The sequence below is a fragment of the Rhinoraja longicauda genome, chromosome 21 (assembly GCF_053455715.1).
Source record: "Rhinoraja longicauda isolate Sanriku21f chromosome 21, sRhiLon1.1, whole genome shotgun sequence".
In the NCBI taxonomy this organism is placed as follows: Eukaryota; Metazoa; Chordata; class Chondrichthyes; order Rajiformes; family Arhynchobatidae; genus Rhinoraja; species Rhinoraja longicauda.
In genome coordinates, this window is record NC_135973.1 from 18,225,205 (window position 1) to 18,251,064 (window position 25,860).

Consider the following 25,860-nt stretch of genomic DNA (forward strand, 5'->3'; position numbering starts at 1 on the left):
ATGCAGTTATGTAGACACGTAGTCATTCCTACAGCAAGAAAGCTCCAGTTCAAAGGAATAATTACTGGCATGCAATAACGGCAGGTCAAGCCTTCTGAAAGCAGAGTGCAAGCAATATATGCGCTGACGATGTGTAATGGGACTGTCTGTACAAATACTGACTGTGTGTGTAACAGGACAGTGTGTCTCAGCACTGATATGTGTACAAGTACTGTGTTACATTAATAACTGTGCTGTACCAAGGCTGTGTGTGCAAGTAGTTAATGCATGTGGAACAGAACAAATTGCTCCAGCACTGACTGAGTGTTTAATTAAACTGATTTAATTAAATTGAGTGTGACATTAATGACTGTGTGGAGGACATAGACTGTGTGCAGCATCAATAACTGAGTGTTATAGAGACTCAAGGAACTGCAGATGCTGAAATCTTGAGCAAAGGGCTAGAGTAACTCAACAGGACAGGCAGCATCTGTGGAGAAAATGGATGGACGATACTTTGGGTCAGGATCTTTCTTCGGATTGATTCAAATAGTGGGGAGAAAGCTGGGAAAGAGAGCTAGGTGCAGGACAGAGCCTGGCAAATGATGGGTGGATATTGGTGAGGGGGGTTTAATTGGTAAATGGATGGTATTGTCTAGAGATGAGAAGGAGAGAAAAGGGTGGCAGATAAGGAGACGGGTGGATTGAAATGTGATGCCAGAGGAAGGATGTGGTGGAAGTGGTTGAGGGGAAAGAGGGGGGAATAAAAGGTAAATGAGGGATGAGGGGATGTGAGAGGACAGGGGCAGGATGACTGGGTGGGATAGCAGGAGAAATAACTGCACAAGGGGGTGGGGTTGGGGAGCACAGGAAAGGGAGAGGAGTTGGTGGGAGTATTACTTCAAATTGACGAATTCAATGTTCATACCCTGAGTTATATGCTGCCCAAGAGGAAAATTAAGAAACTGACTGTTATTGCTGAACCTTGATTGTATGCAATATGACACTAACGTGGGTGGTACGTAGATAACAAAGATGGTTATCAAGAATTATAGCAGGATCTGGGGCGGCACTGTGGCGCAGCAGTAGAATAGCTTCCTTACAGCTCCAGAGGTCCGGGTTCGATCCTGACTACAGGTGCTGTCTGTACGGAGTTTGTACGTCTTTTCTGTGACCGTGTGGGGTTTCTCCAGATGCTCCGATTTCCTCCCATATTACAAGGTCATGCAGGTTTGTAGGTTAATTAGGTTCCGGAAATTGTCGCTAGGCTTTAGGATAGAACTAGTGTGCAGGTGATCGCTCATCAGTACAGACTTGGTGGGCCGAAGGGCCTATTTCCACACCATATCTCTAAACTAAATCTTGATTGGTTGGGCTAGTGGGATGAAGAATGGTTCATGGAGTTTAATGCAGATAAGTGCAAGGTGTTGCATATTGGGAAGTCAAACCAGGGCAGGACCTTCGCAGTGAATGGCAGGGCTCTGGGGAGCGTTGTAGAGAAGAAGGATGTAAGAGTGAAGGTAAATATTTCCATAAAAGTGGCATCAGAGGTAGTTAAGGCTGGTCAAGAAGATCCTGCTGAGTTACTCCAGCATTTTGTGCCTATTATTGATTATAGAAGTTGGGATGTTATGTTATGTTGTACATGACAATGTACATGACGTTGCACATGATGTTAGTTGTATATGACATTGGTGAGGCTACACTTGGAGTAATGTGTTCAATTTTGGTCACCCTTGGGCGGCACAGTGGCGCAGCGGTAGAGTTGCTGCCCTGCAGCGCCGGATCCCCACTATGGGTGCTGTCTGTACGGAGTTTGTACGTTCTCCCCGTGACCTGTGTGGGTTTTCTCTGAGATCTTCGGTTTCCTCCCACACACCAAAGACGTACAGGTATGTAGGTTAATTGGCTTGGTAAATGTAAAAATTGTCCCTAGTGGGTATAGAATTGTGTTAATGTGCGGGAATCGCTGGTCGGCGTGGACCCGGTGGGCCAAAAAGGCCTGTTTCCGCACTGTATCTCTAAACTAAACCCTGCTGTGGGAAATATGTTGTTAAGATGGAAAGAGTGGAGAGTAGATTTACGAGTATATTGCCAGGACTTGAGGGCCAGAGCTATAGGGAGAGGTTGGAAAGGCTAGGACTTTATTCTTTGGAGTGCAGGAGGATGAAGGGTGATCTTATAGAGATCATGAGGGGAAGATGAGGGGATCTTGAGTCTTTTACCCAGAGAAGGGGAATCAAGAACCAGAGAACATAGGTTTAAGATGAGAGGGGAAGATTTTATAGGAACCTGAGGCACAACCTTTTCACACAGATGGTGGTGGGTATATGGAACGACCTACCAGAGGAGGTAGTTGAGGCAGGTACTTAAACAACATTTAAATGATTTGAACAGGTACATGGATAGGAAAGGTTTAGAGGGTTGTGGGCTAAATGCAGGCAGGTGGGCCTAGTGTGGATGGGGCATCTTGGTCAGCATGGGCAAGTTGAAGCTGAAGGATCTGTTTCCACGCTGAATGATTCTATGACTATATGTGTATCACCTGGATGAAAATATAGGTGGGCTGATCAGTACGTTTGCAGACAACACAAACATTGGTGGAGTTGTGGACAGTGAAGAAGGTTGACAAAAGATACAACAGGATACAAAGCAGTTGTAAAGAAGAATGGAGGAAGCAAGTGAATCTGTTGAGGAGTATAAGGGATGTTGGAGAACACTTAAAAGGGAAATCAGGCAGAGAAAAAAAAAACATGAGCTATCTCTGTCAGATAAGATTAAAGGAGAATTCTGAGAGATTCTTTATTCTTGATTGTTTACTGTATGTCGTGTTGTTACTCACGAGCAAAGCACCAAGGCAAATTCTTTGTTTGTGTACATACTTAGCTAATGAAATTTATTCAATTCAATTCAATTTAATTCAATTCAATTCAATTCAATTCTATGAGTAAATTAAAAGCAAATGGGTAACTAGGGAGAGAATAAGTGTAGGAAAATAACTGCAGATGCTGTTACAAATCGAAGGTATCACAAAATGCTGGAGTAACTCAGCAGGTCAGGCAGCATCTAGGAGAGAGGGAATGGGTGACGTTCCGGGTCGAGACCCTTCTTCAGACTGATGTCAGAAGGGCGGGACAAGGAAAGGAAATAGGTGGAGACAGGAAGACAGTGGGAGAACTGGGAAGGGGGAGGGGGGGAAAAGAGAGAGACAGAGGAACTATCTAAAGTTGGAGAAGTCAATGTTCATACCGTTGGGCTGCAAGCTACCCAAGCGAAATATGAGGTGCTGTTCCTCCAATTTCTGGTGGGAGGGAATAAGGATCAATGTCATCTATGTGCGGATTCTAAAAGAGATGGACGAGATGTTCAATGAATATTTGTCCTCTGTATTTACTGTGGAGAAAGTCATGGAGGCAATGCAGTATGCATGATCAGTACGTTTGTGGATGATACCAAAATTGGTGGCGCAGTGAGAAAGGTTGTCTAAGATCACAACAGAATCTAGATCAACTGAGAATGTGGGCAGAGGAATGGCATATTGCATTAACTCCTCCCTGAGATGTTGCATTTTGTAAGTTAAACCAGGGCAGGACTTAAACAGTAAATGGCAGGGCCATGGGGAGTGTTGCAGACCAGAGAGACCAAGGGGTACACATATGTAGTCCCTGGAAGTGGTAACATCGGTAGATAGGATTGTTAAGAAGGCATTTGGCGCCTTCATCGGTCTTGGTATTGAGTACATGAGTTGGGACGTCATGTGTAGGAGTCTGAAGACGGGTCTCGACCCAAAACGTCGCCCATTCCTTCTCTCCGGAGATGCTGCCTGTCCCGCTGAGTTACTCCAGCATTTTGTGTCAACCTTCCAGTTGGGAAGTCATGTTACAACTGTACAAATCATTGGTGACACCACGTTTGGAGTATTGTGCCCATTTCTAGTCACCCAGTATAGTCAGGATGTCTTTAAGCTGGAAAGGGTGCAGAGAAAATTCACAAAGATGTTCACAGAACCTGGGGCTTGAGGTATAAGGAGAGACTGGATAGACGGGGACTTTTCTTCCTGAGGCATAGGAGGTGATCTTACAGATGTTAAAAAAATCGTAGGTAAGTGAATGGTCACAGTCTTTTTCAAAAGGCGACATGGTGGCGCAGTGGTAGAGTTGCTGCCTTACAGCGCCAGAAACCTGGGTTCGATCCTAACTATGAGTGCTTAACTCTACAGAGTTTGTACATTTTCCCTGTGACCTGTGTGGGGTTTCTCCGGTTTCCTCCCACACTCCAAAGACTTACAGGTTTGTAGGCTAATTGGCTTGGTATAATTGTCCCAAGCGTGTAATCTTAGATCCCTCTGCTCTACAATGCCCTACCATTCACTGTGAAGGACTTGGCCTGGTTTGACTTCCCAAAATGCAACACCTTGCACTTTATCTGCATTAAATTTCATTAGCCATTCCTCAGCCCACGTAGCTTGCTGATCAAGATTTTGCTGTAATTTGTAACAAACATCTTTACTATCTATAATACCACCCACTTTAGTGCCATCTGCAAACTTATCATGCTTTGTAACTTGGCATCTAAATCATTGATATAAACCACAAACAGAAATGGGCTAAACACTGATCCTTGAGGCCACTAGTCACAGGCCTCCAGTCAGAAAAAAACCTTCCACCATCACCCTCTGCTTCCTTCCATGAAGCCAATTCTCTGTCGAACGGCGGGTACAGTGGTGCTGTGATAAAGTTGCCACCCTACAGTGCCAGAGAATTAGGTTTGATCCTGCCTATGGGTGCTTTCTGAATGGACTTGTACGTTTTCCCTGTGACCATGTGGAATTTCCCCAGGTGCTCCGGTTTCCTCCCACATCCCAAAGATGTGCAGGTTTATAGGTAAATTGGCTTCTGTAAATTGTCCCTAGTGTGTAGGATAGAACTGGTGAACTGGTGATCACTGGTCAGCATGGACTCCGTGGGCCAAAGGGTCTGTTTCCTGTATCTCTAAAACAAAAACTAATGTTAGCTAGCTCTCCCAGGATGCCATCCGACCTAATCTTCCAGAGCAGCTCACCATGCAGAACCTTATCAAAGGCATTTCCTGAAGTCCATATAGACAATGTCTACAGCTTTGGCCTTATTAACCTTCTTGGTTACTTCTTCAAAAACTCAATCAGATTCGTAAGACATGGTCTCCCACATACAAAACCATGCTGACTATTCCTAATCAGCCTCTGTCTATCCAAATGCATATGTATCTTATAGTGCAGAATACTCTCCAGGGACTTGCCTACCATGGATGTTAGGTTCATTGGTCTGCAGTTCCCAGGCTTTTCCTTTCAGCCCTTCTTGAACAGATGCACAACATGAGATACCCTCCAGTCTTCCAGCCCCTCCCCTGTGTCCAATGATGATATATCTCAGCCAAGGCTTCTGCAATTTCTTCTCTAGCTTCCCACAGTGTCCTCGGATATCTGATCAGGCCCAGGAGATTTATCTACCTTCATATACAATAGGACATCCATCACCACCTCCTACGGATTGTCCTCTCCATTAACTAGCCCAAGTTCCCCAGTGTTCATGTCCCTCTCCACAATAAAAACAGAGGAGAAATACTCATTGAGTACCTTGTCCATCTCTTGCAGCTCCACACAGAAATTACCTCTTTGGCTACTGAGGGGCCCTATTCTCTATACATGTTCACTGTAAGAAGTCTCTTTGCATGTGACAGGACTAAGAGTCCCAATTTTGAAAGTGTATAACAGGACTGTATATAACAGCAACAATCGCCTATGTAAAATAACCTATTACACGCACAACCAGCGCTGACTGTCTGTGTGTATCAGGGACTGTGTCCCAGCATTGACTATGTCCCAGCATTGACTATGTAACAGAACAGGACCAAATGTGCGTAACAGGACTGCATTTCCTATCTATGCACTAACTGTGTGTAACAGGACTCTGTGTTCCAACACTGGCTATGTGTGCAACAGGTTTGCGTGTCCCAGCATAGGCTGCATACCCCAGCATAGACTGGGCGTCTCAGCGTTGACTGCGTGTCCCAGTGTAGACTGCGTGTCCTAGCACTCCTGAAAATGGCAGTACAAGCAGATAGAGTTGAAAGGAAGGCATATGGTATGCTTGCTTTCATTAGTCAGGGCATTGAGTAGAAGAGTCAGTAAGTCATGTTGCAGCTTTATAGGTGTTTGGTTAGGCTGTATTTTGGAGTTTTGTGTGCAGTTTTGGTCACTCCATTGCAGGAAGGGTGTGGAAGCTTTGGAGGTTTTACCAGAATTCTGCCTGGATTCGGAATATTAGCTATAAAAAGATCTTGGACAAACTTGGATTGTTTTCTCTGGAGCGACGAAAGCCAAGAGGAGGCCGGATCGTATGTAAAAATTTGAAAGGAAAAGATAGGGTAGACAGTCAGAACCTTTATCCCAGGGTGGAAATGTCAAAGACTAGAGAGCATAGCTTCAAGGTGTAAGAAGAACACATGCAGGGCCAGTTTTTTATGCACAGAGAAGGCACAGATGAGGCTTTTTCATAGGCACATGGATATGCAGGGAATTGGAGGGATATGGATCAATTAAAGGCAGAGGAGATTAGTTTAACTTGGCATCATTTTCGGCATTGACACTGCACTGTTCTATGTTTGTTGTACATTCCACTGGATTTCATAGAGCACTGATTCTTTAAAGATGTTCGCTGGTAATCTCTCAGGCAATCTCAGGTATTTTTGACACTTGTCATTAACTTTAAACCACACATCCCTCAGGTAGCGGTACTATTTATTTCTGTTATCAAGGTCAAAGCACCATCCACTGAAGTTGGATGTTTTTTTCTTGTGTGTATTCATGACTCTTATGTACTGAATGTGGACAATTAAATATTTTCCTCATGTTGTTGTGATCTGCATAAAACATACCAACCTTCAGCGTAACACCTCAAATTAATTTCAAAGATCACCTTTCCCCAGGCTTGAAACCTTTTGGCATTTAAAAGATTGAACGCAATTTTGTTCTTGTGGGGCTTTTATCAGTGCGTATTTGCTCTAAAATGTGTGTTCCATTAGGTACCTTCAGAGGAGTCTGCAAAATAATTGATCATTTCCCCGAGGATGCAGACTATGAACAAGACACAGCGGAATATTTACTGCGTAAGTGTCCAAGAGAATTCCACACAGTTTGAATGTTTTTTTATTCCCAAGGGAATGTGAAATTTAAAGACGTGATTAATCTCTCTGAACCAGATATAAACCCATCCTGTGTAGTCAACACGTCATTTATATACTAAAACTCTCATTTGTTTGTTTGTTTATTCCTGAACTACAGCCAAAACGGTACACGATAGCGCGACAATTTTAGGCCCATCTTACTCACCGTCATCCCTTTGGTGCTAATGGAAGAAGTTTCATTGAAATCGGTGTTATATTTTTCAAGTTATTCACATTTTAAAGTTTAAATCTATCTCCTAGGGAGGGAGGGGGGAGGGAGAGAGGGAGGGAGGGGGTGGAGGGGGGAGGAGGGAGGATAAGGGGGGTTGAGGGGGATGGAGTGGGGAGAGGAGGAAGGGGAAGGAGAGGGGGGAGGGGAGGGGGTGGAGGGAGGGGAAGGGGTGGAGGGGGGAGGGGGGAGGGGGAGGAGGTGAGGGGGGTGGAGGGGGGAGGGGGAGGGGGAGGGGAGGGGAGGGGGGTGGAGGGATGGGGGAGGGGGGTGGAGGGATGGGGGAGGGGAGGGAGGAGGGGGGACAGGGGGCGAGGAGAGGGTGATGCACCAATGCAGGAGAGGTTTGGGCCCAGTGGGTCCACTTGGTCTAGTTTAAGATAAAACGCAGAAAAGTCATAATAACCGAAGACCACACTGCTCGTGGCTGAGTCTGTTCATCTCTGCCAAGCTCACACACAAAAATGTCTCATTTCTTGTTGCCACTTAGCTCTTGTTTAAATGTGAGTCAGCTGGCTTACCAATATGTTGACTAATATTCCAGCTTTATTCTTTGTAGTTTAATATGTTACATGTTACAATTAAGGCCTCCCTTACTCCTCACTTTCCCTCATATATTTAGGCAGTTTTGCAAAGTTCTGTTGACCATAGAAACTCAGAGAAGTAAAAAAACTAATTCCAATCAATATATTTTATTCCTGTAATGCAAAATCATTTTTTGCACTGTTTTAAATGTTTGTTATATTTCCGGCAAAAGATGCAACAGTTTCCACCTCTATGGCTTTGGGCGTCAAAATTCTCAGACTCTCAATCGTTTTCTATGCAAATAAATTTCTCCCAAATTTTCATCACTTTGGATCCATTCTGCAGTGCATTTCTGGTGGTGATATCTTCAATAATACACATTGTATATTATGGCATATAAACAGAGCATTTAGACTTATCCAACTGTTGTACCCTGCTTATTAAACACCAAAAGCTATTTATCGAATGCGTTACCTACATGTATTTGCATTTTTGATGATTGATATGTTCAAATCCCAAAATCTTTGTTTAGTTAATTTTGTGATCCCAATTCCTTGGTTCCTCCCCCAGAATTTACCACCTTGACTTATCACCTCCTTCAAACCTTCTGCTCATCACTGAAGGCATTTACAGTTTGTGCCAAACTCTTAACATATGTTTCAGCAGTACACAATGAATTGCGTTCCTTGTTGCTAGGATCATTATGTTTATTTACATACTCTAAGTGAGACAGAGAGTTTATGCAATGAGTGAGAAAACAAGTGAGAAATACATGGATAGTTCTGGCTATTAGTTTTAGAGATACACCATGGAAACATGCCTTTTGGCCCACTGAGTCCACGCCGATCAGCGATCACCCGTTCACATTGGTTCTGTTATCCATCTTTGTAATCCACTCTCTAAACATCAGGGGCAATTTACAGAGCCCAGTTAATTTACAAACCGCACATCTTTAGAATAGATAGGGTAAATGAGCAGTCTTTTACTCAGAGTAGGGAAATCAAGAACCAAAGACCATAGGCTTAAGGTGTGAGGGGAAAGATTAATAGGAATCTGATGGGTAACTTTTTCACACAAAAAGTGGTGGGTATATGGAATGAGAAAGTAGTTGAGGCAGTTACTATAACAACATTTAAGAAAAAATTGGACGTACATGGATCGGAAAGGATTAGAGATATATGGGCCAAATGCGGGCAGGTGGGACTAGTGTAGATGGGGCATCTTGGTCAGCATGGGTAAGGAGGAGTGGCAGGAGGTCTGAGGAAAGGTCTCAACCCAAAACATTATCTATTCCTTTTCTCCAGAAATCCTGCCTGACCCGCTGAGTTACTTGAGCATTTTGTGTCTATTTTCGGTGTAAACCAGCATCTGCAGTTCCTTCTTACACAACTGCAGCAGCAGCTGATTGACCTCAGGATTGTCCAAGAGACTAAGAACATCATAGCTAGGAGTAATAGTGATTGGATTTTTTGAAGTAACCAAGAGGGATGATGAGGAAAGTGCCATAGGTGTGAGCCTGGGCCTCCTCCATTGTGCCTGGGCCTCCTCCATTGTGCCTGGGCCTCCTCCATTGTGCCTGGGCCTCCTCCATTGTGCCTGGGCCTCCTCCATTGTGCCTGGGCCTCCTCCATTGTGCCTGGGCCTCCTCCATTGTCAGAGTGAGGCCAAATGCACGTTGGAGGAACAGCACCTCATATTTCGCTTGGGCAGTATGAATATTGATTTATCTAATTTCAAGTAATCCTTATATCCCCTCTCTCTCTGCCCCTCCCCCACCCTAGTCATTGTACTAGTTTCACTGTTGTCCTGTTGAATTTCACAGTCTGTATAATTCATCATTACCTAGCCCATAGCCAATAATGGACCATTGTGGGCACTGCCTTTCCTTGAGCATCATTACATTGGTTCCAAAGCAGGTTTGGTATTGGTTACAAAGCAGTGGTGAAGTCGGTTCTAGAGAGGGTTGCCGATGGTTCTGGAGCGGAAGTAACATTGACTCTGGTGCTGGTGATGGGCATTGCTGCTCTCTGCATTTCTCTTGGAGTTGTCACACAGTGGAGATCGTGTCCTCTGTACCTCTAAATGATGCCACAAATCTACAGTGCATTTCTAAACTCCTCTAAACTCAGTGCATTTTTAAACTCTTCTAAACTCCTCTTGCATTCTAGCAGGAATGACCGCGGAGCTGCAATGACAGGAGTTTCTGGGAGTAATTTGGAAGGCGCACAATCTTTTCATTCCAATGTGGAAGAAACATACCAAGTGGTGAATGAGGCCACTGTGGCTGACAGAGGAAGTCAATTATAACATAAAAGCAAAAGAGAAGGCATATAAATTGGCAAAGATAAGTGCGGCTAGAGGATTAGGCACCTTTTAAAAACCAACAAAAGGCAACTAAACAAGTAATAAGGGGAGAAAAGATTAAATATGGTAAGCTATCCAATAATATAAAAGACAATACCAAAAGTATTTCAGATGCATAAAGAGCAAAAGGGAGGCAAGAGTGGACATTGGACCTTTGGAAAATGGTGCTGGACAAGTAGTAATGGAAACAAAAAAATGGCAGTTAAACTGAATAAGGTTTTTGCGTTGGTCTTCGCAGCAACGTGCCAGAAATTTAAGAGAGTCAGTAAAATAAAAGACCATACATGATTACAATCAAGACATCCACCGTGCACAGATAAAGGACAAAGGGTACAACATTTAGTACAAGATAAAGTGCGATTAAAGATAGTTCATACAGTGCATTCAGAAAGTATTTAGGCCCCTTCACTTTTTCCACATTTTGCTGTGTTACAGCCTTATTTTAAAATGGATTCAACTCATTTTTTTTAATCATCAATCTACACACAATACCCCATAATAAAAAAGTGAAAACAGGTGTTTAGAAATTTTTGCAAAGTAATTAAAAAGAAATAACTGAAATATCACATTTACATAAGTATTCAGACCCTTTGCTATGACACTCAAAATTGAGCTTACGTTCATCCTGTTTCCAATGATTATCCTTGAGATGTTTCTACAACTTGATTGGAGTCCACCAGTCGTAAATTAAATTGATTGGAAATGATTTGGAAAAGCACACACCTGTCTATATAAGGTCCCATAGATGCATGTCAGAGCAAAAACCAAGCCATGAAGACGAGGGAATTGTCCGAAGACGTCCGAGACAGGATTGTGTCGAGACACAGATTTGGGGAAGGGTATAAAACAATTTCTGCAGCATTGCAGGTCCCGAATAGCACAGTGGCCTCCATCCTTCTTAAATGGAAGAACTTTGGAGCCACCAGGACTCTTCATAGAGCTGGCCGCCCAGCCAAACTGAGCAATCGGGGGAGAAGGGCCTTGGTCAGGGACCTGACCAAGAACCCGATGATCACTCTGACAGAGCTCCAGAGTTCCTCTGTGAAGATGGGAGAACCTTCCAGAAGGACAACTATATCTGCAACACTCCACCAATCAGGCCTTGATGGTAGAGTGGCCAGACGGATGTCACTCCTCAGTAAAAGGCACATGACAGCCCGCTTGGAGTTTGCCAAAAGGCACCTAAAGGACTCTCAGACCATGAGAAACAAGATTGTCTGGTCTGATGAAACCAAGATTGAACTCTTTGGCCTGAATGCCAAGCCTCACCACTCATCACCTGGCCAATACCATACCTACGGTGAAGCATGGTGATGGCAGCATCATGCTGTGGGGATGTTTTTCAGCAGCAGGAACTGGGAGACTAGTCAGGATCCAGGAAATGATGAACGGAGCAAAGTACAAAGATCCTTGATGAAAACCTGCTCCAGAGCGTTCTGGACCTCAGACTGGGGCGGAGGTTCACCTTCCAACAGAACAACGACCCTAAGCACACAGCCAAGACAATGCAGGAGTGGCTTCGTGACAAGTCTGTGAATGTCCTTGAGTGGCCCAGCCAGAGCCCGGACTTGAACCCGATCGAACATCTTTGGAGGGACCTGAAAATAGCTGTGCATCGACACTCCCATCCAACCTGACAGATCTTGAGAGGATCTGCAGAGAAGAATGGGGAAAATTACCCAAATACAGGTGTGCCAAGCTTGTAGCGTCATACCCAAGAAGACTTGAGGCTGTAATCGCTGCCAAAGGTGCCTCAACAAAGCACTGAGTAAGGGGTCTAAATGCTTATGTAAATGTGATATTTCAGTTATTTCTTTTTAATTACTTTGCAAAAATTTCTAAACACCACTTTTTGCTTTTTTATTATGGGGTATTGTGTGTAGATTGATGATTAAAAAAAATAGAATTTAATCCATTTTAAAATAAGGCTGTAATGTAGCAAAATGTGGAAAAAGTGAAGGGGTCTAAATACTTTCTGGATGCACTGTAGGTCCCCAGTGAGGTAGATGGGAGGTCAGGACCACACTCTAGCTGGTAAACCCCAGGGTTTTGAAAGAGGTAGCTGTTGCAGTTGTGGAGGTATTAGAAGTGATCTTTCAAGAATCACTAGAATCAGGAATGGTTCCAGAGGACTGGAAAATTGCAAATGTAACTCCACTAATTAAAAAGGAAGTGAGGCACAAGAAAGGAAATTATAGGCCGGTTAGCTTGAATACAATAATTGGTAAGATTGGTAAGAGTCCATTAGTAAGGATGGGCTATTGGGGTACTTGGAAGCACATGATCAAATAGGCAAAAGTCAGCATGGTTTTGTTAAGGGGAGATCTTGGTGGCAAACCTGTTGGAATTTTTTGAGGAAGTTACAAGGAGGATAGACAAAGGAGAGTCAGTGAATGTTGTGCACTTGGATTTTCAAAGGCCTTTGATAAGGTGCCACACGTGAGGCTGCTAAACAAGAGAGGAGCAATCATATTAGAGGCAAGGTACTACCATGGACAGGGTGGCACGGTGGAGCAGTGGTAGAATTGCTGCCTTACGTCACAAGAGACCTGGGTTCGATCTTGACTACGGAATTGTCTGTACGGAATTTATATGTTCTCCCCGTAATCTGCATCGGTTTTCTCTGGGATTTCCGGTTTCCTCCCACACTCCAAAGACTTAGGTTAATTGGCTTGTTACAATTGTAAATTGTCCCTTGTATGTGTTGGATTGGGTTAATGTGCGGGATCGCTGGTGGGCGCAGACTCGGTGGGCTGAAGGGTCTGTTTCCACGCTGTATCTTAAACTGGAATAAAGACTGGCTGATGGGCAGAAGGCAAAGAGTGCAGCCTTTTCTGGTTGGCTGTCAGTGCCAAGTAGTGTGCACGGGTCAGTGTTGAGTGTGCAACTTTTCATGTTTTCTGTTCATGATCTTGATGATGGAATTGATGGCTTAGTGGGCAAGTTTGGGGATAATATGAAGATCGGTGGAGGGGCTGGTAGTGTTGAAATAGCAGGCTATCTACAGAATGACTTGGACAGGTTGGGAGTGTGGGCAAAGAAGTGGCCAATGGAATACGGTATAACGAAGTGTACCGTCGTGCGTAGACTACTTTCTAAATGGGGAGAGGATTCAGAAATAGGACTTGGCAGTGTCAGGATGCCTAAAAGGCAAATTTGCAGATTGAGTTGGTTGTACGGAAGGGAAATGCATTGCTAACATTCATTTAGATTAGAGTATGAAAGCAAGGATGTAATGCTGAGGGTTTATAAGGTGCAGGTCAGGCCACATTTGGAATATTGTGAACAGTTTGGGCCCCCATATCTGAGGAAAGATGTGCTAGCGTTGGGGAGGGTCCAGAGGAGGTTTACGAGAATGATCCCGGGGATGATTGGGTTAACGTTTGATTACTCTGGGCCTGTACTCATTGGAGTTTAGAGTTTAGAAGGATGAGGGGGAAATCGCATTGGAACCTAATAAATAATGAAAGGTCTGAATAGAGTGGATGACGAAAGAATGTTTCTAGTCATGTGAGAGTCTAGAACTAGAGGACACAGCCTCAGAATAAAAAGATGTGCCTTTAGTATGGAGATGAGGCGGAATCGCAGTAGCCAAGGGGTGGTGAATCTATGGAATTCATTGCTGCTGGTGGCCGACATTGCGTATTTTTAAAGTGGAAATTGATAGGTTTTTGATTTGTAAACGCATCAAAGGTTATGGGGAAAAAGCAGGAGAATGGGGTTGAGAGGGAAAAATATATCATCCATGAGTGAATGGTGGAGGAGATTTGATGTGCCAAATGGTCTACTTCGGCTCTTGCGTCTTATGGTTTTCTGATCTTATGAAGAAAGATAAAAAGCAGGATATGCTTATTAACTTAATGTTGGTTAGTTGTGAAATCCTGGGGGATACTATCAAAGAAGAAATAGTTTGTAATGTTAAAATCATATTAAGTCAACATGATTTTATTAGAGGTAAATAAAATTTGACGTATTCTCATGGATTTAACAACCAGAGTGCACAATGGGGAACTTGTAGATGTGGAGTTGGACATCCAGAAGGCAACATAATAACAATAAAAATCCTTTATTCGTCCCACGACGGGGAAATTTGCAGGGTTACAGCAGCAAAATGGATAGCAAAAATAAATAAGCGTTCATTAAAAAAATAAAATAACAGTAATTATCTTTATTTACTGGTGTGCTGGGAGCAGTGCTGATTGTGCAGTCTGATGGCAGCAGGAAGGAAGGACCTTCGATGTGGGACAAAGTTTAAAGGAGATGTATGGGGAAAGTTTTTTTTACATGGTAATTTTTTTTGGACAGTGTTGAGTGCCTGGGAAGTGCTGCAGGGGTGGGAAGGGAGGTGTTAGTTGAAGCTGATATTTTAGTGGCATTTAAAAGGCTTTTGAAAGACAAAAATATATGCAGGGAATGGAGGGATATGGGTTATGTGCAGGTAGATAAGTGATGGTCTGGGCACCATGTTCGGCACACACATTGTGTGTTGAAGGGTCTGTCCTTGTGCTGTACTGTTGTATGCTCCATGTTCTACGTCACCAAAGACTGGTGCACAAGAGCTCATGATAAGAGGGAAAGTGCGTTTGAGTGGATTAAAGACTGGTTATCACACAGCCAATGATGGGAATAAATAGGTATTTGTCAGTCTAGAAGGATGTTACTGGTGGAGTAACCACCAGTAACCCTTGGCCCTCAGTTATTTATTATTGTTATTAATGACTTGGAGGAGGAAGTGTGAGGTGTTTAATGGTTAAACAGGGTTTAATGGTTAAACTGGGTTCTTAGTCGGTGACTTTAACTTCCCTAATATTGACTGGGAATTGCTTGGTGCCAAAGGCTTACATGGGGCAGAATTTGTAAGGTGTATCCAAAAGGGTTTCTTGAAATAGTATGTGGATAGTCCAACCTGAGAGGGGAACATACTTGAGCTTGTGTTGGGAAATTGGCCTGGCCAGATGACTGTTATTTCGGTGGAAGAGCATTTTGGGGGATAGTGAACACAATTCCATAAGTTTTAAGATATTTTGAATCGGGAGAATGCTGGACCTTGTGGGAAAGCACTAAACTGGAGTAAGCCAATCTGCAACTTGATCCCGACTACAGGTGCTGTCTGTACGGAGTTTGTACGTTCTCCCCGTGACCATGTGGGTTTTCTCTGAGATCTTCAGTTTCCTCCCACACTCCATCGACGTACAGGTTTGTAGGTTAATTGGCTTGATATAAGTGTAAATTGTCCCTAGTGTAGCATTTATGTGCAGGGACAGCTGGTCGGTGTGGAAGTGGTGGGCTGAAGGGCCTGTTTCCATGCTGTATCTCTAAACTAATCTAAACTAAACAGTATTGGAGAGGAACTTGGGAGGGTACACTGGTAGCAATTGTCATCGGGTATGTCTATATCTGACAGGTGGGAGTCGTTTAAAGATCAGTCAATTGACATTCAGAACCGGCATGTTCCAGTGAGGAGGAGGAATAAAGATGACAAAGGGAACTTGAACTGAAGAGGTTTTAAATTTGGTTAAAAAGAAAACGGTAGCGCATACAAGATTTACGAGGATGGAATCAGACAGGTCTTTTGAGGAATATAAAGAAAAGGAAAGAACTCAAGCAGATAATTGAAAGGCCCAAAGGGGACCATGAAATGGCTTTGGTGAGTTCCAGATTAAAGAAAATCCCCAAACTGGGGATGTTGGAGAGGTACTAATCGAGTACTTTGCATCTGTTTTCATTAAGGAGAAAGAGATGGAGGACAGTAAAGTAAGTGTGAAGAACACTAAATATGCAAGGACAGTTTGTGATCAAGGAGGAGTTGTTAAAGCTCTTGAAAGACCTGATGGGATTTACCCAGGTTATTGTGTGAGGTAAGGGAGGAGATTGCGGAAGCCTTTATGAAGATTGTGCTGTGCTGTTTTATGTTCCATATTCTAACTGAACTGGGATATGGAATAAAATTTGCTTTCTTGGAATGTATGTACAGAGAAGTAAATGAATAAATGCAGTTTTAGTTCTTTACAGCTCACGTTCCTTGATGCATGCACAGATGATGTTTAACGTAATGGAAACAGCGATGCTGACCATTTTCTGGGATGGTAACTGCCACATCATACGCAGGGATTGCCTGTCTTGTTTAAATGGAGAAAAGCTGCAAATGAGCCAATTTCAGGTCGGAGCAGTGTGAGAGCCTTGAAAGCAAGTCCGTGGATAGGTTGGATCATCTAAATTGGCTAATTGAGCAGCTAATAAAAAGTAGGCAAGGTGCAGTGGTGTGGTGTATTTGGAGTGGCCATGTTGGGAGAGAGGCAGTGTAGAGGTTAGTCATAGTCATGGTGTGGAAACAGGCCTTTCCGCCCACCTTCTCCACACTGACCAACATGTCCCATCTACACTAGTCCCACTTGACTGCATTTGGCCCATATCCCCCTAAATCTGTCCTATCCATATACCTGTCTAATTCATCGCGATAGATCCTGACTCAACTACCTCCTCTGGCAGCTCGATCCATACACCCACCACCCTTTGCATGAAAAAGGTGCCCCGCAGATACCGATGAAATCTTTCCCCCTTCACCCTCTGGTTCTCGATTCCCTCACTCTGGGCGAGAGACTCTGTGCGTCCACCCAATCTATTCCTCTCATGATTTTATACACAAGTGCTGTGTTGAAGACAAATGTGAGTCTTTGACTCAAGAGTCTTTGGCGAGGAGGCTGAGGAGACATGGGTACAAGGTAAAGGTGTGTGTTGCACCTGTTGTGTAGCCTGTTACGTTTGATTCTTGTGCTTTTTCTTTCTTGTGTCAGTGCAGTAGCGCTGACTGGTAGAATGGTGCAGTGTACCTCTGGCAGCATGTGGGAAGTCAGGGAAACTGCTGGTATCCCTGATGACTACAGCTGCAGAAATTGTGTCCAGTTGCGGCTTCTTGCAGGCCGCGTTGGGAAACTGGAGCAGTAGCTGGAGGACCTGAGGATCATCTGGGAGAATGAGAGCTTCTTGGATAACACTCATAGCGAGGTGGACATGCCTAAGGTCCAGGAAAAGAATAGGTGGGTGACCACAAGGAAGGGTAGAAGGCAGAGAGTGCAGGTAACCCCTGGTCATTCCCCTTCAAGCTAGGTATGCAGTTTAGGATGCTGTTGGAGAGGATGACCCTTCAGGTTTGAGCAGCACTAGCAGGCAGGGCACTAGCATCGGGCCTGGCTGGCTTGGAATCCAGTCCCTAGTCCCAGGGTTCAGGACGTCTCGGAGCGGCTATATGACATTCTCAAGAGGGAGGGTGAGCAGCGGGAAGTCATTGTGCATGATGGCACAAATGACATCGGTAGAAAAAGGGATGAGGTTCTGCGAAATGATTATAGGATTATAGGCAAAAAGTTAAAAAGCAGGACCCTCCAGGGTATTAATCTCTGGATTACACCCGGCGCCACGTGCTAGTGAAAGTTGGAACAGAAAGATAGGGCAGATGAATGTGTGGCTGAGGAGTTGCTGCAGGGGGCAGGGATTTGAATTTTTAGACCACTGGGATCTTTTTTGGAGCAGAGGAGACCTGTAGAAGGTGCACCTGAACTGGAGGGGAACCACTTTGCTGGAAGGCCAATTTGCCAGTGCTGCACGAGTGGGTTTAAACTAGATTTTCAGGGGGGTGGGATCCAAGGCAGGTTTAAGGCTGGAAATCGGAATGGATTATGATGAAAGAAAGTTCAGTGGGTAGAATAGGCATGACAGGGAGTGAGGAAGGACTGAAGGATTGAATTGCACGTCTTTTAATGCGAGAGGACTGACGGGTAAGGTGGATGAACCCATCTGTGTAGATGTCCATGTACACTAGGGCAGTGGATGTTGTACACATGAATTATAGTAAGGAGTTTGATAAAGTCCCCATGGTAAGATTAGGGATAGAGCTTGATGTGAGAGGTACGTGCTCATGGTGACCGCTTATTCTTTCTACAGGAATCGTCCGAGCTTCCAGCCTCTTCCCGATACTCAGTGTGGGACTACTGTTCCTGGGAGGGGTCTGCGTAGCAGCTGGTGAATTCTACAAAAGCAAACACAACATTGTCCTCACCTCTGGGATTCTTTTCGTCGCTGCAGGTTTGTCATTTTTTGACTGAAACGATTTTCTGACATGATTTCTGAAGTATCAGCCAATCATCAGTGCAGTGTTAAACTCCAATTCTAAACATTATTCTGAAGAAGGGTCTCAACCCAAAACATCACCCATTCCTTCTCTCCTGAGATGCTGCCTGTCCCGCATTTTGTGTCTATCTTCGATTTAAACCAGCATCTGCAGTTCTTTCCTACACATTCTTTTAGTTTAGTTTAGTTTAGTGATACAGTGCCCACCAAGTCTGCTCAGACCAGCGATCCCTGCACACAAACACTATTCTACACACACTAGGGACAATTTATAAATTTACCAAGCCAATTAGCCTACAAACGTGTGTGTCTGTGGAGTGTGGGAGGAAACCGGAAATCCTGGAGAAAACCCACGCAGGCCACGCGGAGAACCCTGTATAGTCAGGATCGAACCCAGGTCTCTGGTGCTGTAAGGCAGCAACTCTACCACTGCGCCACCGTGCCGCCCTCGTGATGAGAACATAGCAGCATCCCATCCAAACCTGCAAAATGCGGCTGCATGCTGGACAGGGAGCAGGAGCAGTACATTGGCATTGTGGAACAGTTCAATGGATGCTTGCCTTCACACAAATATTCTCCCCCTTCACACACACTCTGGGATGCTGGAACAGACTTTGGGACTCTGGAACTGAATCTGTTCTTTCATACACAGGAACAGTGTGTCAAACTCTACACCACTGGGTCTGATCCAGTCCTTACACATAGTGGGATACGATGTCATTTCACACACTGAAATACTGTAAATACACAGTTGAGGGCAAAATTCAAACATAGAAGAAAAAAACTCGGGCTAACCAGACATGGGCGTGGTAAAACCCATGCAAGGACCGCATCTACTTATATGCAAGAAGCCTGACTAGAAAGGCAGATAAGTCGAGAGGATTGATCAGCATGATGACATATTGTTGATTAAAGAGACATCTCTGTAGGAACAAGGACTGATATCCAGGAAAACATGTCATATAAGGCCCTACAAGTAGACCTTAGAAATTAAAGAGAAAATAAATAAAATGAAAGATAATTTTTCTGGAATAAACAGCAGGCCTCTCAACACACAGAGGGAGAATAAGGAGCTGATATGTAGGCAAGTTACAAAGAGTTGTAAGAGGAATAGGGTTATCTAGAGACTTCAGCTTCCACAACATTAATTGGGATTACCTTTTGTGAAAGAATTAGATGGAGTGGAAATTTTCAAGTGCATCCAGGAGAGCCATTCATTTCAATATGTGGAGCGGCACGGTGGCGCAGCGGTAAAGTTGCTGCTTTACAGTGTCAGAGACCAGGGTTCAATCATGACTACGGGTGCCTGTCTGTACAGAGTTTGTATGTTCCCCCCGTGACCTGCGCAGATTTTCCCATGGTTTGGGAAATTTAACCCACTCACTCTCCCAGCACATATGCACAGAGACATCAACCATTGTGACTTGCGTATCTTGCACATGTGAAGCTAACATTGGCACCTTGTTCAACGTTGCCAGTCATGGGGAACGGAGTGCTCCCTCATTGTAACCATGCCAATTGTAAAGCCAGGTCTCACTTTGCTCTTTCACTGTAGGTTGTTGTAAGCTTACACACTGAGGAACACCAGTCAGATCCACACTAATCTTCACTTTCCCATGGCGATTTCATAGAATTCTGAAAAGTTAGAGACTTACTTATGGAAGGCCATTCGGCATGTTTGCCTTCACCGGAGGAGATAATGAGTATCATGCTTGGTTCGTCATGCTTCAACTATGTGTCATGTTACAAGACATTGGTAAGACCAAACCAGGGACATTGTGCATAGTTCTGGATGCCACACATTAGGAAGGATGCAATTAAGCTACAGAGGTTGAAAGAAACATACACAGCGATACTGTTGGGACTGAGGGCTTATAAGAGGAGACAGGATAGGCTTGGACTGTTTTCCCTTTAGTGAAGAAGGCTGAGAGGTGACTCTGTGGAGGTTTATAAAATCACGAAGGGCATAAATAACGTGGATGGTCAGTCATTTTCCAGGGTGTGGGAAGCTAAAAGAAGGCATTGGTTTAAAGTAAGAGGGGGAAGATTAAAAAGGATCTTAAAAGTGGTTGAGTCAGGAAAAATATAACTTTTAACATTCAATTGGACAGGTAACTGGAGAGGAATGGTTTGGAGGAGTATAGGCCAAATGCAGACAAATGGGACTAGTTCAGGAAGATACCTTGGTTGACATGGATGAGTTGGGCCGAAGGACCTGTATCTGTGCTGTTTAACTCTATGACCTTGAACTACCATCCTGTCTCCGGATGATTGCCCCCACCAGACTGGCTCCTGAGTTGTGATGGATAACACTGCCCACATCACACACAAATACACTGTTAGCCATGCTCTGGACAGTTCTGTCAGGGCCATGGTCAAACAGCGCATGCCCCAGGTGCCTGACCATGAGCAGGAAGGGTGTGCACAAAGTACACTGTCACTTCGTGATGGCAGTGGGATTCTGCACAACATGAGTGGGAATAGGTTAGGGCTGCAGCAAGGGTTTCCAGTACTATGTAGGCATGATCCCATTTCTTAGCAGTTATCTCTCAGTGGGCAGAATATAAAAAAATCAAACCTGATCATCTGGCCTTTAATGAAATGAGTAAAAGAGTCAGCAGCTTTATGAAAAATTAATCAGGCTACATTTGGAGTATTGTATGCAGTTCTGGCCGCTCCATTACAAGAAGAATGTGCAAACTTTGGAGAGGGTACATTAAAGGTACACCAGGATGTTACCTGGATTACAGTGTATTACCTATAAGGAGAGGTTGAGCAAAATTGGATTGGTTTCTCCTAAGTGGAGGCTGAGGGAAAACCAGATAGAACTATATAAAATTATGTGAGTCATAGACAGGGTAGATAGTCTGAGTCTTTTTCCAAGGGGGAAATACTAAATACCAGGGTGCAGAGCTACAAAGTGTGAGGGGCTCCCTCGCTGTGAATTATTTTACCCAGAGGGTCATGAGTGCCAGAAACACACTGCTGGGGAAATAGTGGTAAGAGACACCACAGCAACATTTAGAGGCATTTGGACTGACACATGAGCAGGCAGAGAATGGTGGGATATGGATCATGTGTGGCAGATGGAGTTGGTTGGATTGTCTCATGATCAGCGCAGAAATGGTGGATCGAAGTGCTCCTGTGCTGCACTTTTCTATGTTCTGTAATGCCCACAGGGTTTTCCTTTCGCTAAAGCCTGTGACTGTGATCCAGAATTACAGCAGGATCTGGCAGCTGAAGTTAATGATAGGCTGGAACCTTGGTGGGACATCCTGTGATCAGGGAGTGGCACCTGAGAAATGTTTTGTCCACCTTGTAAAATGTTGATTCAGTGGCAGTCTTGCACTGCTCTAATATCACAGCATGTAATTATAACCTGTCCTTTCCCCTTCCATTAGGTTTAAGCAACATAATAGGAATCATTGTGTACATATCGGCTAACGCAGGAGATCCCGGACAGAGTGATTCCAAAAAAAACAATTATTCTTACGGATGGTCGTTCTACTTTGGGGCACTGTCATTCATCATTGCCGAGACGGTGGGTGTGGTAGCGGTGCACATGTACATCGAGAAACATAGGCAGGTGAGGGTGAAGTCTCGGAGCCATGTCCTGAAGAAGTCCGCGCTTGCCCGCATTCCCAGCTACAGGTACCGGTTTCGGCGGAGGTCAAGCTCCCGATCTACAGAACCTCGATCGAGGGACCCTTCTCCAATCGGGGGCAAAGGCTACAGCTCGCCCCCCTCAACTGAGATATCAATGTACACGATGTCCAGAGACTCTTCAAAAGCAATTGTGGCAACAAACTTGACTTCCGAAAGGAATGCTAAATTCCTGCAGGTTCGCAACTGTATTTCCAAGGACTGGAAGGGGAGTGTTCAGACCAACGCTGCCAATAGGCGCACTACCCCTGTCTGATTGTGCAGCCCCGGACCATTCCCTGCCAATTTAGTGTCATGAAAACGTTTCTCTTGAAAACGCCCTGGAAAAGGTTCCAACAAACTCCCGGCGGATGGCACCACCCTTCTCAACTTCTGCATGTCCCTTATGAACTCACCGGTTTACTGACAGACCTCCCTCACAGAGCAGCACCTAGTTTTTAAGAAACAGATTGATATGTTCCTAGCACTTTAATGCTCAATTTCATTAACATTTTGAAAAATATGAGCACAGCTGAAATTGAATAGTTTAGGAGCACTGAATTAGATTTATGAACCTCGATGATTTATGTAAAACAATCAAGAGGAATAAAAACATAGGTCATTTAACTTTTGGTATCACTCATTATTTGTCAGGCAGTTTTGATACCGTTAACCTGCCCGCACAGAGATCAGGTCTCTTTCAGTGCTGGCTGTCAATGCCCATCATTAGATATCCGCCCACGATTATACATCTGCCCATTATTAGATATCATTGTGCATTGTTAGATATTGTTGCCCATTGTTGGATATCTGCTGATTATTAGAATGTTGCCTATTGCTAAATATTAATGCCCATCATTAGACATCTGTCCATTGTTAAATACCTGTGCCCATTGTTACAAACTAGTGTCTATTGTTACAAATCGCCCTTTATTAGATATCTATCCATTGTTAGACATCAGTGGCCATCGTTAGATGTCAGTGCCCATCATTAGATGTCAGTGCCCATTGTTAAATATCTGCCAATCGTTAGATATCAGTCATTTGATATAAAGCTATACATTGTTTAATATCAGTGCCCATAATAAGAGATCAGTGCCCTGTGTTAGGTATCTGCCCTGTGCTAGGTATCTGCCCATCATTAGATATCAGTGCCCATTGTTATATATCTATGCCCATTGTTAGATATCTATACCCATCATTAGATGTCAGTATCCATTGTTAGTGATCCGTGCCCATCTTTAGGTATCAGTGTTTGATATCAGTGTCCATTGCTAGATATCTTCCCATTGTTAGATATCAATGTCCATTGTTGGGTATCATTCCTAGACACTGATTTTCATTGATATGTATGAATGTTGGGTATAATTGCTCAATGTCAGGTGTCAATGATGGGTATCAAATCAATGTTTGGGTTCCACTACACATCGCTGGGTATAGGTATCTATGTTGTGTATAGGTATTAGTTGCTTCGGTTACCGTCTGTTACCGGTTTCCGCCATCTGCGTTCATTCTTGGATATTAGCGTTAGACATCATGGCCCTTGATGGCCTCTTTGCACTTGATTTGCCAAGGCAATGCAGGCTTTGGACTAAGTGCTGATAAAAGGATGAGTTGGGTTGAAGGGCCGACCTTTGTGCTGCACAAACTCTGACTTTATGGCTCTAAAGGAGATTTGCCCAGTTAGGGACTTGATGGTCAGCATGGGGATGGTAGCTAAGGGCCTGTTTCTGTAACACTCCTTCAGTGCTCATTGTGCATATCGCTGGGCATCAGTGCCCATTGCTGTACATTGTTGCTTGGTAACACCAACTGGTGTTATGTACCAGCACCTAAATTTGATTTTTAGCATCATTGCCACGAGCTGGGTACTTGTGTTGAATATGAGCACTTCTGTTCCGTTTTGGCACCCATATTGGGGATCAGTGCCAACTGTTTGCATCAGTGTCGGGTAACCGTGTGTATTATTGGGTATCATGGAAGCATATCCATGCCAAACTTTGGGCATATGTATGCAAAGCTGGTTATTCGTGTCCATTGCTGTGTATCAGGATTGAGTAATGCCAGATTTGTGGCATATACCAGGGTCCACTGTTGATAAAGGCAAAAAGCTAGGGAACAGCAGAGGCTAGGACTGGGTATTAATGCAGTATATCATAGCCTATTACTGGGTATCCGTACTTTGGGCTGGATATTAGTTCACAGAATCAGAACCCATTGCTGTGTATTAACACCCGGAATTGGGAGCAGAGTCCAGTGTGGGTACCAAGTTTGCATATCAGAGCCCACTGTGGGATAACAATGTTCCATATATGGTATAGTATCGTATATCGGTGGCCAGTATGGGATTTCACTACTGTTTTAGAGTCTTATTTGGGATGTTATTGTTCAATTCGGAGCCCGGCATGGGGTATCAGAATTGAGTATCAGAGCCCAGAGTGGGGTATCAGTGATGAATATCAGAAAGCTGTGTGGTGTATCTCTAAGTTTCTAAGCATCAACAAGTTTGCGGATGACACAAAGCTGGGTGGCAGTGTGAGCTGCGAGGAGGATGCTATGAGGCTGCAGGAGATTTGAATAGGTTGGGTAAGTGGGCAGATGTATGGCAGATGCAGTATAATGTGGACAAATGTGAGGTTATCCACTTTGGTAGCAAGAACAGGAAGGCAGATTATTATCTGAATGGTGTCAGATTAAGAAAAGGGGGGGGTGCAACGAGACCTGGGTGTCCTTGTACATCAGTCACTGAAAGTAAGCATGCAGGTATGGCAGGCAGTGAAGAAAGCTAATGGTATGATGGCCTTCATTGCAAGAGGATTTGAGTTTAGGAACAAGGAGGTCCTACTGCAGTTGTACAGGGCCCCGGTGAGACCACACCTGGAGTATTGCATGCAGTTTTGGTCTCCAAATTTGAGGAAGGACATTATTGCTATTGAGGGAGTGCAGCATAGGTTCACCAGGTTAATTCCCAGGATGGCGGGACTGACATATGAGGAAATAATGGGTCGACTGGGCTTGTATTGATTGCGAATGATCAGCCATGATCACATTGAATGGTGGTGCTGGCTCGAAGGGCCGAATGGCCTACTCCTACACCTATTGTCTATTGTATTCACTGGAATTTAGAAGGATGAGAAAGGATCTTATAGAAACATATAAAAAATTTAAGGGATTAGAAAGGCTAGATGCAGGAAAAATGTTCTCGATGTTGGGTGAGTCCAGAACCAGGGGTCACAGTTTAAGAACAAGGGGTAGGCCATTTTGGACTGAGATGAGGAAAAACATTTTCACCCAGAGAGTTGTGAATCTGTGGAATTCTCAGCCACAGGAGGCAGTGGAGGCCAATTCACTGGATGTTCTCAAGAGAGAATTGGATTTAGCTCTTAGGGCTAACGGAATCAAGGGATCTGGGGAAAAAGCAGGAATGGGGTACTGATTTTATGTGATCAGCCATGATCATATTGAATGGCGATGCTGGCTTGAAGGGCCAAATGACCTACTCCTGCACCTATTTTCTATGTTTCTATGTATCAGTATTGTATATCAGAGCTCAGTGTAGGATATCAGTGCTGGGCATCAGAGTATCATTGTTGCATTTCAGAGAGCAGTGTGGGGTGTCAGTGCTGCATATTGTATGATGAGCGTTTGACGGCACTGGGCCAGTGCTCACTGGAGTTTAGAAGGTTTAGGAGAGACTTAATTGAAACTTACTAAATTGTGAAGAGACTTGGACCAGAGGAATTAGCAATGAAATAAAAGGATGCACCTTTAGAAAGGAGGTGAGGAGGAAT

At 44.1% G+C, this 25,860-nt stretch overlaps 1 protein-coding gene across 1 annotated transcript in view; it reads left to right on the forward strand.

The window, feature by feature from the left end:
- The window catches only part of cacng3b (calcium channel, voltage-dependent, gamma subunit 3b), a 31,302-nt gene extending 8,659 nt beyond the window's left edge, over positions 1–22,643 (forward strand). Inside the window, exons 2-4 of the mRNA XM_078418513.1 lie at positions 7,042–7,125; positions 18,242–18,382; positions 21,829–22,643. Of these exons, the coding sequence (XP_078274639.1) occupies positions 7,042–7,125; positions 18,242–18,382; positions 21,829–22,346 (743 nt within the window). The 3' untranslated portion in view covers positions 22,347–22,643. The remainder of the gene's footprint in view (positions 1–7,041; positions 7,126–18,241; positions 18,383–21,828) is intronic.
- Positions 22,644–25,860: the final 3,217 nt, after the last annotated feature.